This window comes from Anabrus simplex, chromosome 7 (assembly GCF_040414725.1).
Source record: "Anabrus simplex isolate iqAnaSimp1 chromosome 7, ASM4041472v1, whole genome shotgun sequence".
In the NCBI taxonomy this organism is placed as follows: Eukaryota; Metazoa; Arthropoda; class Insecta; order Orthoptera; family Tettigoniidae; genus Anabrus; species Anabrus simplex.
Window position 1 is genome coordinate 224,764,540 of NC_090271.1, and position 15,733 is coordinate 224,780,272.

At 37.2% G+C, this 15,733-nt stretch overlaps 1 protein-coding gene across 1 annotated transcript in view; it reads right to left on the bottom strand.

Moving 5' to 3' along the window:
* RyR (Ryanodine receptor) overlaps positions 1-15,733 on the bottom strand; it is a 623,761-nt gene that overhangs the window by 187,391 nt on the left and 420,637 nt on the right. The window contains exons 54-60 of the mRNA XM_067151578.2: positions 14,311-14,531; positions 10,707-10,797; positions 10,468-10,605; positions 10,188-10,357; positions 8,555-8,723; positions 7,909-8,043; positions 2,053-2,209 (exon numbers count right to left, since the gene is read on the bottom strand). Of these exons, the coding sequence (XP_067007679.2) occupies positions 2,053-2,209; positions 7,909-8,043; positions 8,555-8,723; positions 10,188-10,357; positions 10,468-10,605; positions 10,707-10,797; positions 14,311-14,531 (1,081 nt within the window). The remainder of the gene's footprint in view (positions 1-2,052; positions 2,210-7,908; positions 8,044-8,554; positions 8,724-10,187; positions 10,358-10,467; positions 10,606-10,706; positions 10,798-14,310; positions 14,532-15,733) is intronic.

Sequence of the window (15,733 nt, forward strand, 5' to 3'; positions counted from 1 at the left end):
ACGGACGACCAACTGTGGCAAATGGTTGACAGAGAATGGAGAACCATCCCTCAGGACACCATCCGCACTCTTATTGACTCTGTACCTCGACGTGTTTCTGCGTGCATCGCCGCTCGCGGTGGTCCTACATCCTACTGAGTCGATGCCGTGCGCATTGTGTAACCTGCATATCGGTTTGAAATTCGACCGTGCCGTCTCTGTGTTTTCCCCAACTTTCATCCCTTTCGAACCACTCCTTCTTGGTGTTGCATTTGCTCTGTCAGTCAGTGTATGTATGTATGTATGTATGTATGTATGTATGTATGTATGTATGTATGTATGTATGTATGTATGTATGTATGTATGTATGTATGTATGTATGTATGTATGTATGTATGTATGTATTTGTGTATGTATGTATGTATGTATGTTGAGTGATCAGACCGGAGGCTGGTTTTGACCTCACTCCATCAGCTGTCACAGATGACCCAGTCATCACTGAAAAGGCATACTACGGAAATGAGGAGTGAGGTAGTTTTCCGTTGCTTCCGTCACTCAGCCAGAAGTTGCCATTACATATAAGTCTGCCAAGCCCACTGAAATGCCCACACCATCTGACCCTATGAGCAACATTTTCACAGTCAAAGGTCTTGGAAGTACCTCCTCAATATGGTGTACTGCGGAGAAGGATATGGAAAAAAAAATCCATGCTGCTTATGTAGCTTTTGGATGTCTTACCCAACAGGTCTTCCTAAATAAAGATTTGAGGATATGTAGCAGGCTGATGGTGTATCAAGCTGTTATCATTTCAACATTGCTGTATAGATGTGAAACCCAGACCCTCTACCGCTGTGACATCAAGAAACTGGAATACTTTCACCAATAAAAGCTATGGACCATTATGAACATTAGACTAGAGAATTATGCAACTAATGTGTCAGTTCTTGAAAGAGCACAGATGAACAGCAGAGAAACCATCATCTGCCACCAGCTCAGATAGGCAGGTCACATCCAACTTATGAATCACAACTGACTCCTTTGACAAATCTTGCACAGCGAACTTAGTAATGGCAAGAGGACTCATGGTACTCCCTAAAGCACTACAAAGATATGCTCAAGAAGACCATGACAAGCACACACATTAATCCAAATACCCGACATACTCAAGCAGAAGACCGTATTCACTGATGCACAAACATATCAGCTAGTGTTGTACAATGTGAAGAAGGATGTCGGAGTGAAAAAGCAGAGGCTTCTGAAACATGGAAACCTCATCAAATCCACCCATGCCTTCACCTTCTATTAAGTGCAATGTGTGTGACCGCATGTTCTATGAAAGTATTGACTATCAAGGAGAGAGAGAGAGAGAGAGAGAGAGAGCGAGCAGGAGAGAGAGAGAGAGAGAGAGAGAGAGAGAGAGAGCGTGTACAGGCACGATCAAGTAGCAAAAATAATCCATAAGAAATCGGTACCAACTCGCTAAGCACTCAACACCTTACTGGAAGTAAGTACCACAGTCCGTCCTTGAAAATGAGTACTGTAGACTTCATTGCGATAGAAGTATCATCACCGACATATAATAGACCAGACATCATGCTACTTGATAAGACCAAGGAAACCTATTACATCATAGATATGCTTGCCTTAGTTCCTACAACCTGCAGGCAACACACACAGAGAAAATATCCAAGTACACATTGACTTGTTGGTGGAAATTAAAGCAATGTGGAGTGCCAATAATCATAGTGTGCAAGACCTCATAACAGCCTCAAAATTTTCGATCTCCCACCTCTCAGCTATAAAGAACTTAGAAAGATAGTCACATTAGCTACCTGTCTCATCGTCAGGAAGTTTTTGGAGATGGAAATGGAAAATCTACTGCATGACTCCACAATATGAAGGATCAGAAGTTACTTGTTAATAATCTGTACAGTATGTAAATATGTATATTTAAATATATACAGTGCGCCTCTTTCTTGAATCTTGTACTGAAGAGATACTCAATAAAATACGAATAATATTATCTGACCTCTTAAAAAGAAGTCAGCAATAGTTACAACACTTATTACTCACCGCAGGTAGTGAGTTCCTCTTTTTTCTTCTTAGCCCAGATGTCATGTGCGTTCTCTGCTAATCTCTCTGCCATGTTTTGCATCTCCCTGCTCAGAGTCAGATTGGTCATGTCCACAGGATGTGGATGATAATTGAAAGGTGTAGCTGCATTATCAAGCTGTAAATTTTAAAAATCTGAATTAGCCCACATTTGTTGAGCACTTGAATTCTTTAAATATTCTGAACCATATCAATATTCCATACTTAACTACTTCAACACCAACAGGGTAGAACCTGAGGAAATGCTTATCAGCCATGAGAGCTATAGGATTCTACAGCTACTGCTGCATGATGCTCTTGTGCTGCTAGGGACTGACTTGGTTTGTACAAAGAGAGGGAGGTGCAGCATGCAGCCAGTGAACTCTACCCCACTGTGTATTAATTTAATTTTTCACCAATTGTTTGTTTACAGCATAAGGGGTTCGACTTATTTCTTTTTGAGAGAGAGAGTAAAAGCTATGGACCATTATGAACATTAGACTTGTGAATTATGTAACTAATGTGTCAGTTCTTGAAAGAGCACAGATAGAAGCCTCCATCATCTGAGGGAGAGAGAGAGTGTGTGTGTGTGAGTGTGCATGCACGCGTGCGAGTATATTAAGCGGTATGTTCTGGATAATGACAGTGGAAAGATTATGTGGAATGACACTAGTAGACAAATAAGCTTGAATGGAGTTTTTAAAAGTAGGAAAGATGATCATAATATGAAGATAAAGTTGGAATACAAGAGGACAAACTGGGACAAGTATTTGTTCATGGGAAGAGTACTTTGGATTCTGAACTACTGGGATGGGACTTTTCATTTAAAAATCCCATGTCTAGGCCAGGATTCAAACTGTTGCTGCTTTGGTGAGAAGTCAACGACTTTGCCACTTGGTTATCACACCTCCCCCCCAAGTACTTTGCAAGGATAAGGATATAACTTGACATTCTGAGTCATGCAAGGCATACTTTTGATTTTGATATATTTCACCATTTCAAACTAGTGGGAAATTTTACAGGGATATGTCCCAAATTTGGGCAATTTTTGCCCTACATCAATGAAAATAATAGGTATAAGCAGTTGGCCCTTTTGAAAAATGAAATGCACCAAGAAGCTTTGAAATTAAACTTTCTACAAGGAACATTATGTGCATTTTCTTTGTAACTCTAATGGTTTTTGAGAAAATTCAGCTTTCTTGTGATTTTGGCAGCGGTCGCCTTCACTAACAAATAGGCTCATTATGTGTGATATGAGATTTTGTAGGCCTCACAATACTGTTAGGGTCTTTTTTACAATTAGCTTTACGTCGCATCGACACAGGTCTTACGGTGACAATGGGATAGGAAAGGTCTAGGAATGAGAAAGAAGTGGCCATGGTCTTAACTCCTATGCATCCGTAAGCGGACTGGTACATGCTCGAGCGGCTGGGCCAGGACTCCACAAGCGGACTGGTATGCTGGGATGCAAGGCCGCATATTGGCGACATTTGTGACATCTGTTGGCTTTTTCTGGAAACATTTCTAATTGAAATCTGTTCTTGGTGTCTCAAAATGTCACCAGAGTGCTCTGATATGCTTCTTTGGCAAAGAGAATTGATTAAAATATCTATCGAGAAATCTGTATTCTCTTGTTGACAAGATGGCTGAGAAGGAAGTTGCTTGCTCGAGCGAAATTCAAAGCATATTTGATGTTTTAGGCTCTGATTTCAGCAGTGTTAGTGAGAAAGAAGTTATTAGTGAACCTGTGCATGAATGAACACGAAATATATCACCAGAGATCTTTCGCGTAGTAATATCGTACAATATGGAATGCCAAATGAATTTTCTCCCACCCCTCATGATCCGATTACGACTGCCGGATTTGAACCTACGATCTTGGTACCTGGATATGAACAGTTTACCACTGATCCTCAGACTGAATAATAATAATAATAATAATAATAATAATAATAATAATAATAATAATAATAATAATAATAATAATAATAATAATAATAATAATAATAACAACAACAACAATAATAATAATAATAATAATAATAATAATAATAATAATAATAATACACTGAGTGAGACATACGGCTGTACACATAAGTTCATATTTGGGATATAGGTTCGAATCTCATCATTCTCTTACTCGTGATTTCTTTCCCATTAGTTCCTTATTTCCAAATCAGGTAAATGTTAGGCTCATGTCGTATTGGTTTTCTATTATTTCCTTATTTCAAAATCAGGCAAATGTTAGGCTCGTGTCGTATAATTAAGGCCATAACACACACTAAAGAACTTCCAAGGTGAGATAAGTTAATGAAATATTAAAGATTTCAACGGGATTTTTTATATGTTATATTTCCACATTGTTCTGTTTTTTGTGTCATGAGCAATAGCGTGGAATTTCTCAATAATATAAAACAGGTCCCGTGATAATACGCGCAGTCGATCACCCACCATACTGTTTTAACCGAAAGCTTGCAAAACCCAGGTTGCATACTAAAAAGTTGGCAGATTCCTAGCAATGTCAGAGCAAAGGGTGGGTGGGTGCATACGGGTAATGTAATTTGCCTGGTATAAAAATGGGAAACCACAGAAAACCATCTTCAGGGCTGCTGCAGTGGGGTTGTGTACCACTGTTTCTCCCAACATTTATATATCATATAGAATTTTTCTTGAAATCACATGATATAACAATATTTGGGGAAACAGGAACTGTATACAGAAGGTTGTTCAATTTATATCTGACCAATTGCATAATACTACTGCAACCTAGTGGGTGACTGTTGGAACTATGGATCTGTTCTTGTGGGCAGTAATATGTCTGACCTTGTAAGTGTGCATCGTGAAATGACACAGATAATCAACAGTTATTGGTAAGGTTATATAATAGACCTTTTTCATGCTTGTTTTTTGAACACATTCATTGTGAAACGGTGTCAGGATAATGGGCTGATACTCAGGGTGACTACTCCAAAAGGTATTGTGGTCTATTACACACAACAGGAGTCCTTGATGAAACATTCATCTACAAAAAGCACCAAGAAGGGGCTCCGAAGAAAGTGTTACTAGTAGTCAAGAAAATCCACGAACCTAACGTGGTAAGTCGATGATATGCAAGGTTGGAAAAAACTGTGTAAAAGTGAATGCAAGGTAATTCTAGGAATCCATTATGACATCTGCCTGTCAGATAGATATCCCACAATTTTATGGAGTGGATTCAAACCAGGTGCAGTTCCTATGGACAAGGCCTCAAGGCAGAACATCTTAGTGGTTTTATCAGGAAATGGAAGAGGAATTAGGAATTCATGTAATTTCATTTTAAAACATTCCTGTGAAGAGCCCTGATTTCAGTCCAATGGATTTCTATACATTTGGACTGTTGAACCTACATTTCCAACATCACTGTCTGTGCTGTAACAACCGCTTACCTTCCTGTGCTTCGTGGTCATGGAATTGACCTTCATCTCGCCATGCTTGTTCTAAATCACCCTGGTGTCTACACTTGGACCTCCACAACTTCAAATCTTTCATTATAATGTGGATGAACAACTTTCCTACCCACCTCGTCAGCTCGTGCGGAAGTACTGTTATCAGCTGATTTTTACATTACAAGCATCAATACATCTACTTCTCTCCAGAATTATTAGTGTACTGTGATTGGTGAATTTGTTTATGTCATGGTTTCTTGTGTTGCTATAAAACGAGGTGAATTCTTTCCTAACATTTGTACATTGCCTTGGACATGTTACGACGAAGGTCTTCTCCACGTGCTTGCTCATCCATTAACAGATAAAGCAGGCCAAACAAAACTGTTGGATTTTGAGGTATCTTAAATTCTGATCCAGTCAATTGGACACTGAAGCGATGGAACTTCGAACAGTCATGTCTAGGTTATCCACACCCGCTAGAACTTGTTAGATGTTATGGTGAATTATATCCCTCTGAGCAGCGGCTTTGTTCTTTTTTTTTTAACTCTGGGAACTTTTCCCAGCTAAAGGTGTTTGCCACAATCCCGTGCAAATGAGGTTGTTTGTTTTGGAAGCCAACACATGATTTTATGAAGGCATTTGTGTACTACAAAGACTTCAAATTATAATTGGCTTTTCTCATGTCAGTCAAAGTTAGGTGCTTGTTTACTGCAAATCCTTCAGAATTGTTGTGTGGACCTTGATTTTTTTTAATCTTGTTTCTATAATATATAAGTAATAATAATAATAACGTAAATGTTTCCACCTTTTCAATACTACTACCTTGCTGCGTTTGATGCACAAGTTATAAGACCAGTATTAACAGGCACATAGCCACTCATTGTTCATATGTCAGGATTGCTGTGGGAAAGATTGATCATCTGATTGCCAGGCAGGCATCAATTTTTGGTAATGAGACAAAGTCTCTTAAAGTGCACTGGCACTACCAGGGCTCCAAGTATCCTGCGCAGTGGCTTCCACGGTATGCACTAGCCATGCATCTTGGTGGGTGTGCTATTTACCAACTGAAGAGCCCAACTTAGCACACTGGGGCAAAACGCTGGCAACCAGGAATGAGTTAGCTGGAAAATTTATAATGTCCAATAACAGACCATTTATATTGGTATTAAAGATTAAATGGGCGTAAATTGTGCCTCTTTATAAACTATAAAATTTGTCTATAAAATTCAACAAATTCTGAATTTGTCTATATTATTTTATTTCAGTGTTGTTCTCAACAATGATCTGAACACCATTGTACATTGTACATTGTCTATAAAATTTAACTAACTTCTTCCCCCTCTTGCCAAGATATCATGTGTGATCCCTTGTCTCTTTTTATGGGCTTAAAAAATCATTCACTATTGTATTTAGCCTAAGTGTGTTATCTTTGGGTCTACTTGCCCCTATTTCTGTAAAGTTAGTTTCCTTTCATCTTGTTTTTGCGGTTATCATACCACGTATTATTTGTTACGCACGTTTCTTTTAGCGGTTGTCATATATCTTTGCTGTTACAACTATGTGCAATATTATTATGTCACTTGCTTTTTCTTTGGTCCTGTTTGCATTGAATACATCTCTGTTATTGAACTATTGTTATGACTGATTTGTACCACCCGAGTGCTGTCTTGTTTCTCTCCGCTACATTCCATCTCCACCTTTCTCTTCTTTGACCCACCTGTTCTTACGCTGCACTGCTTATTCATTGTGGCTTATCAACTCAGCTTGCAATGCGCAATTTTGCTGCTAAACAGAACTGTTATAGTACACTCTAGACGTTCTATGGAAACCTTGCAGGGAGGAATGGGACAGAATTTCCATTTCTGTGTTCTGCCAGAGTTTGCTTCAGTGGAAACTTTTATGTCAGACCATAATCTACAGTGCTGGAGGTACAATGGAACATGACCAGTGGAGACGGCAAGGTATCTCGAAAGGTGAGTACCTTGAAAATTGGTTGGATATGAACCTAATGACCTTCTGCATACTTTCACCAACTGAGGAGACATTAGATAACATGCCTGTTCATGCCTCTGGGCCATAAGAAATGTATACTATGCAAGGAAATCTTTGCAGTACACTCTATATGCGTTTCACCTGTAGTTACAAATCAACGGTAAAAGACCAGTGAACATGTCCATGGTAAGCCAAACGTGAGGTCTGGTCATACACACAAACTTATAAAAAAGGAAGCATGTCTCCAACCTATACTTGTGCATGGGACCCATGAGCATTCTGTATGGCCCGAGTCAAGTTTGGGTGTGGGCTTCAATGTGTTAAGGGAAAATTTCTGAATGACATAGGTTTTTTTTTTTTTTCACATAAAAATCTTAATAACAACTCAAATTTAACTCCATCAATATTTAAATTAACTTACTGGAGCTTTAGAAGCTCTTCTAGTAGAATTCCTATGATTTGAAGGCACATCAACTTCTGTATGTTCTACTGTCCAGCCAATTGCCAGAAGAGCCTTCAGCGACTCCCTTACAGGCTCTTTGTAGCGTTCCTTTTCCTGTAAATTAATGAATAAACTGTAATATTTATTTTGGAACAATTGGATATTGTATTCAAATTATGGATGGTAAGATAGAAGGGTAATGAGATTTAAAGTATACACAGACAAAGGAATACTGGTACAACTGAAATAAATACCCTTCCCCTTTAGAAAAGAAACAAAGTTATTAAATGTTCCATAACTTGACAAAGTTTCTTTAAGACCTGAAAATGATGAAGTTTAAATCAGGTAGTTTTATATAATTTGTTTTCATTCTTTAATGACAACACATCTCAACCACAGGAGAAAATTCTTAATACCATATCCTTGAAGAACATATTGCTAGTTAAAGTGATTATTAGAGTGAATATTTGTGTGAGCATGCTGTTCTCCAGATAATATTTTCTCAGGCTAAGTCTGTTGTACCCTTTAAAACCTATTTTTCATATTATTTTCAGTCCTATAGATGGTAAATTTCCCAAGTGTCAAAAAGCTTTGGAGAAACTAGCACAGTGATAACAAGACTTACATAATCATTCAACATGTTGTAAGGCTTCAGGCGAGGATGGGTCTTGGAGGAATCAGACCATTGTTCTCCATACACCCAACCATTCTCCAGTTTTCGACTACCCCAGGCATCATGATAATGTTCAGAGAATTTCTGCACAATGGTGTTCAGATCATTGTTGAGAACAACACTGAAATAAAATAATATAGACAAATTCAGAATTTGTTGAAGTAACACAAAATTAAATGAATTTTATCAATACTTTTCTTTCTAAAATATTACTTCTTCAGGTCTTTGTTGGGAATGTACTACTGGCACAAGAATTTATAAAACTCCTGAACACCTCATACAAAAGAAAATCTATGGACTGAATAACATTTCATCATGTATTAAACGGAAGTTTGTACAGAAGGCATGATAGATATAACCCTTGGAGAAATATAAATGTTTGTTTTATGTTGGCTGAAACCTGGCCTGCTACAGCACAGTTACATATTAAATGATTTGAACTTTTTGTCATTGCATCAAAACAATACTACGGTAACATAAATTGACATCCAGCATAAACACACATACTTTTGTGTGTTCCTTCTATCAGTAGGAACTTGATTTTTCATTCAATCTTGCTTTCAAAGGTAGAGATTTTATAGGTGAATGAAATGAACAATGATCTATTACTGGTACTTTCAGAGATTTAAGAATGGTAGGAAGGCAGAAAAGGCGGAGAAGGACTTCCATACGATGGATCTGGCAGAGGCTGATCTTCTATTTGGGGTAAGTACTTAGAACAGAACCTGCTATGTTGTGGGATAAAGATGATCTTCAAAGGTTAGTGGAGAAAAACCCTATATAAAACTGACAGACCAATCAGACCAGAAGGTAGTCCCTCTAACTGGCTAGATCAGTAGGGCTAATAACCGACTTGGGTGAAATTTCTTATTCGGAGATATTACAGAGAGCCACATGGATAAAACAGAACCATTTCAAATTTACAATATAAAATAACCTGAAGAAAACAAGACAAAGGTATAAGAATAAATCTGGAGCATCAGGAAGAAAATATCAGCAAGACATCCTTTTTCACACAGTAGGACTTTCTTTTCCTTACAATTTGTTTTACGTCGCACCGAAACAAATAGGTCTTATGGTGATGATGGGATAGGAAAGGCCTAGGAGTGGGAAGGAAGTGGCCGTGGGCTTAATTAACGTACAGCCCCAGCATTTGCCTGGTGTGGAAATGGGAAACCATGGAAAACCATCTTCAGGGCTGCCGACAGTGGGGCTTGAACCCACTATCTCCTGGATGCAAGCTCACAACTGCATGCCCCTAACTGCATGGCCAACTTGCCCAGTCACACAGTAGGACTAAGTAGTTTGTCAAGGAGGTTCAATAAGAAAGTGAGACTGAAATTGATTAAGTGTAACAACAACAATAACAACAAGAACAAAACATGAAACAACAGGTGAATGTCCCCAGACATGAGTTACAGATAGGGGTTGCAACTGGCAAAAGGACAAACATAAAAGGAGAAAAGGATCCAATGAGATAATGTAAGAATTTGAAAGGAACACACAAGTGTCAAATCAAGTTGTACATGTCCCTACCTCTCTATATATGACTTAGCAATGGATATGAAGATCATATAGAACTTACCTGCTTGTGTTAATTGGTTGTGGATTATATGGTCCATCTGGATCTGAATTATCCTTAGAACCATACCACTCATCATCATAATTTTTAGACAGTGAATAATCTGGCGGTAGGGCACAACCGATGGCAGTCAAGCAGGGCAAAGCCTTGCCGAACAGCTCGGGATCATAGTCCTACAAAAGAAGTCATAGCATTAACACTAATTCTCAGAGAGTTTAAATGTATTATTTTTTTCTTTAAATTAATATTTTTATGTTATTAACACTAACAAACTCTTACTTACCATATTTGAAAGAGAATCAAAAATGTTACTGAAGAGCATCATAGTCAGCCTCTTCTCTTCATCGCTGGAAGCCCCATACATCCCCTGGCCAGTGGTTCCATAGTATTTGGCACAACGTTCATAGTGCAACATTAGAAGCTGTAAAAATACAGTAACATGAAAATAATTAAACTTGTTCTCAACATTTGGCACAGCATTTTTATTAAACAGTCAAATATAAACAGAAAAGATTTGCTCACCCTAAGGGCGACAGTTGTGTACTCTGTAAGTCTTGATACATCTACTGTCAGTTTTCTTAGCAGTTTCAGTAGCATACTAGGCTGCATCTGGCTGTAAGCACAAATCAACATTGCTATATTAAGGAAATAATATTACAAAGTCTTTGCATGCAAAATGAATTATCAGCATGAAAATATTCTTCCTGATGAATTTTCTATTATGTATGAATAGGTATGAGTCAAAGTAAATTGGATTGCAACTGGTGGAAGGGGTGAAAATTGGTCATGTACCCCAAGTGCTGTAAAAGGGGCCCCAAAATTACAGAATCATATTTATACGTTAAAATTAAGAAAATTAGATTTATTTAAAATTAATTTTATTAATTTAATATATGATGGAATAATCAAACTTCACCAAAACTCAAAAACATCAAGGTATTTATCATAAGTAACCCTTTAATTTAGACATTATATATATATATATATATATATATATATATATATATATATATATATATGCCATGTGAAGCAACACACACAGCAGAAAAAATTCATTCTTGCAAAGAATCATTTTATTACTGGTTAAAAGTTGCACAAATGCATTGAAAGTTTTTGGCAATGCAAGGAGAGGATAGGATGGAATTGGGAAGGTAGTGGCCATGGCCTAAGTTAAGGTACAATCCTGACATTTGCCTGGTATGAAAATGGGAACAACAACAACAACAGAAACATGAAACAACAGATGAAGGTCCCCGGATATGAGTTGCAACTGGCAAAAGACATAAAAGGAGGAAAGGACCCAAATGGGATAAGATAAGAATTTGAAAGGAACATACAAACCATAGGTTATGAATTTCATTATGGTCCGTATTGATAATTAATCACTATCAAAACAAGTGTCAAATCAAGTTGTGTATGTCCCCACCTTTCTATATATGACTAATCTTAGGGGTGCTGATAGTTGGATTTGAATCCATTATATCCTGAATTCAAGCTCACAGCTATAGGGCCTGAATCATGCTGCAAACTTGCTTGGGAATAAACAATTATTCCCTGTCAACCCATGTTTACAAAAACTTTGCTCTACTTCCTCAGAAATGAACCACAACCAACCACATGCTTTATTTTGCTAGTTGCCTTAGCTGTGCATCTGTTCCATCAACTGACAATACATTCAACACATAGTTTCTGATGTTGTTTGAAATACTGATGCTAGTCAACAGCCCTTCAATTTCAATATCATTGTTTTCCGTCAGTTTCTGCTCACTATTTCTTGTGTTAAGAAAGAATGATTGAGACTACATACCAACTTGTTCCACATGTGTAAGATAATGGTTATAGGAATTTTGTGATCAATCTCAATCAGTCAGTCAGTCAATAAATAAATAAATAAATAAATAAATAAATAAATAAATAAATAAATAAATAAATAAATAAATAAATAAATAAATAAATCAATCAATCAATCAATCAATCAATCAATCAATCAATCAATCAATCAATCAATCAATCAATCAATCTGCGAGGAGTGCCTATTAAAAAGGTGCTTTTCCATTTCAAGAAAAAAAAATTCAGTAGTTCATCCCAATGCATTACAGTAGTTGAATATTATTGAATGCAAAGGAGTAATCCAGACCAGAAAGATGTGATTTCTTCAAAGTTGTACCATACCCAATCATGGGTACGTCCACGAGCCTTTCATTATACTTTTTCTTGCATCTCTCCTCAACATTCTTATGGTGGAAATAGCGCCTTTAGAACAGACACTCCTCATTTATAATGTTACTGGTTTCATGGCCCAATTTTTGTTTTTTGTTTTTTGCAGATGCCAAGGTGCCAGAATTTTGTTCTGCAGGAATTCTTTTACATGCTAGTAAATCTACAGAGCACTTTCAAATAACACGGGACTGAGCCAGGATTGAACCTGACACCTTGAGCTAAGAAGGTCAGCGCTCTATCACCTGAGCTACTCAGCATGGCTGATCTACATTTAGGACCATAGCCCAGGCAGCAGATTCCCTATCTTTATCTCGTCTTTTCTGAAACAATTTCAAACAACTTGGAAATTTGTCAAACATTTCTCTTGATAAATTCCGTAATTTATCTTCCTATAAATGAACATTTGCCCCAATTTGTCCTTTTAAATTCCAACTTTATCTTCAGATTATGATCTTTCTTACCTTTAAAAGCTATAATCAAGCTTATTCATCTGCTAATATCATTCCACACCATCCCTCCACTGACAGTTTGGAACATCCTGCTTAGTCAAGCAGTTTGTCTCCTTACTCCCAAGTCTTCCCAGCCCAAAGTTTGCAACATTTTCGTAACGCTACTCTTTTGTCGGAAATCACCCAGAACAAATAGTTCTGCTTTTCTTAGGATCCTTTCCTGTTCTCATATCAAGTAATCCTGGTATGAGTCCCATACACTGGAACCATACTCTGAGTGGGGTCTTACCTGAGACTTATTACAATTCCTAAATTTTCTCATAACTATATGAGGATATCTGTAACCTTTATTTACAACCTCATTAATGTGATTACCCCAATGAAGATTTTAATACCTAAATACCTACTGTGATCCCCATGAGGTATTTTCACCCCCATCAAAACAGTAATTAAAATTGACTTGTGATAAAACTTACAACCTGACTTTTCATCCCTTTTACCATCATACCATTGTCTGCTGTCCATCTTACAACATTTTCGAGGTCTTCTTGCAGTCACTCACAATTTTCTAACATTTACTACTCTATACAGCCAAAGTTCATGTGCAAAAAGCCTTATCTGTGATCTTTATTAATCATATCATTTATATACATTTGCATTACTTTCCCAGTTAACATTTGGTAAATTGATCATCCACTACAATAATGTTCATTTCTGTGCTGTCCCTCAAGTAGCTGACTATCTTATCAAGTAATTCGGCATCAGCATCAGTGCTGCTCTTTCCAAGTCTATCCTCCTGTAATGTTGTGATCTTTCTCCTTCACGTTTTAAACTTTTAACGTATAAGCATTTTTAGTTAAGTAGTTGTACGCAGTCTACGTTCATGAATGGTTAATTTGTTAAGATTTGTAGTTATTTATCAAGCGAGTTCTGTTACTGGTTTAGTGCAAGTCAGAGACAGCCATCCCTAACTTTACCAGGATAAATAAACTATCATCAATCTATCATCATCTGTAGGTGTAGAACACTTCTTGTATGTTACTTCTATAGTTTTCACAGTTATATATTGATTCCATAGAAGACACTGTACTCTGTGATAGAAAATTCCCAAGTTGTGTCCTCCTGTTGATTTTCATATCCAGTCTTGTATTCTCCATTCATTCATTATCAGTACTGGCATGTGCATTTGAAGTTAACTGAGGCATGAGTTAGGATAGATGTCCTGGGACTTTTAAATACTGTAAGGTAAAATTCCAGCATTTACTTAGAAATCTAACAGGAATGGGTAGGAAGAAGCCATTCATAAGATGATAGCAGATACAAATTAGGAAGCACTCTAGTTTCAGAACAACATAGTTTCATGCATGAAATAAATGAAATAAACATGGTCATAATTGTATTCAAATTAAGTTGCATGATATACTTAAATAAAAAAATAAAAGGTATGGGTAACCAACCTGGTAAGTGCCACCAAAAAGTCTGAAACTGCTTCTCTCTGTCCCTTGGTGAGCATCCTGTTCTTGGACAAACGGTAGACAGTATGAAGGGTAGCATCCAATAAACTGGCATAGTTGTCTGCTTCATTATAGAACTTGGTGTGAGCAATCAACAGTGGCAAAATGGAGTTGCCTATGTAACGGTTCATAGCCAGTGCCATATCAGACTCAGAACCATCATTCTATGGGAAAGAAGACAATTTATTGCTTAATCATTTGTAATTACAGTATAATGCCCAAGTGGTAAGACTTAGTACCTTAAATGATTGCTAACTGATATAAAAAAATACAGTAGAACCTCGATAATTCAAAATCCTGCCTAATTCAAAGTAGCTTTCATTTCTGGAAACATAAGGTACGATTTTGCCTGTTGTTTAAATTTTTTAATTTGAAACATGGATAATTCGTAATTCGAAGAACAATGTCGGTCCCATTGCTGAAATTCAGACTTTTAGTTCAAAATTACTTTTACATAAAAAAAGAAAATTATAGAATAAGTTAAATTAAAAATTTCTCCATGTTGCAATGGAATATGTCTTCCGGAATGTGCAGGGGTAGTTTTCCACACTTTCAATCACTTCAGTTCTCCATGTTGCAATGGAATATGTCTTCCAGAATGTGCAGGGGTAGTTTTCCACACTTTCACTCACTTCAGTGTGCCTACAATGTGCTTCATAGTTGCTAAGTTTGAGTGAAATTGTAGTTCTTTTGTTTTCTTGCAGTTACTCATTTTACTTTTATATCTTCTTAATACTGCATTTTAGTTTATTTGTTAGGTATGGTGTTTTAGTTTGGGGCACACATGGTCGTTTTTATGTTGAGAGATGACTAAGCGTCAGTTTTCTTCCAAGACACTGAGTGAGAAGATAAAAATTATAAGGGAGGTCGATAAAGGATTTTTAAAAACCTGAACTACCCAAAGAATTTGGAATTCCTGTGTCCATGCTTCCAACATATTTTAAAATTCCTGAGAATATGGAAGCTCAAGAAATGCAGGGTGTATATATTGCAAAGTGAATACGCATCTGATGAGCTAAACATTCTGATTTGGAAGTGGAATTGATATGAGTGGTTTTTGGCATGTTTGAGCAAATAACATCCCCGTTGATGGCGAAGTTATTAGGGGGAATGCGAATGAACTGGCGTTAATAATGGGAGTGGAGTTTCAGTGTTCAAACAGGTGGCTTCATTGTTTCAAGGAACACTAGCAAATTCGACAGTTGGTGAAAAAGCATGGCTCATATAATCAATTTGTATGCACCGAACAATTTTGTCAATGCCGAGCCCAAACGACTTATCGTGTTAAAAGAGAAAAGTGCCATGGCGGGAAATTGTACAAGAACAAATTGACCTGAGTTGCAATGCAGATGGAAGTGAGAGACTT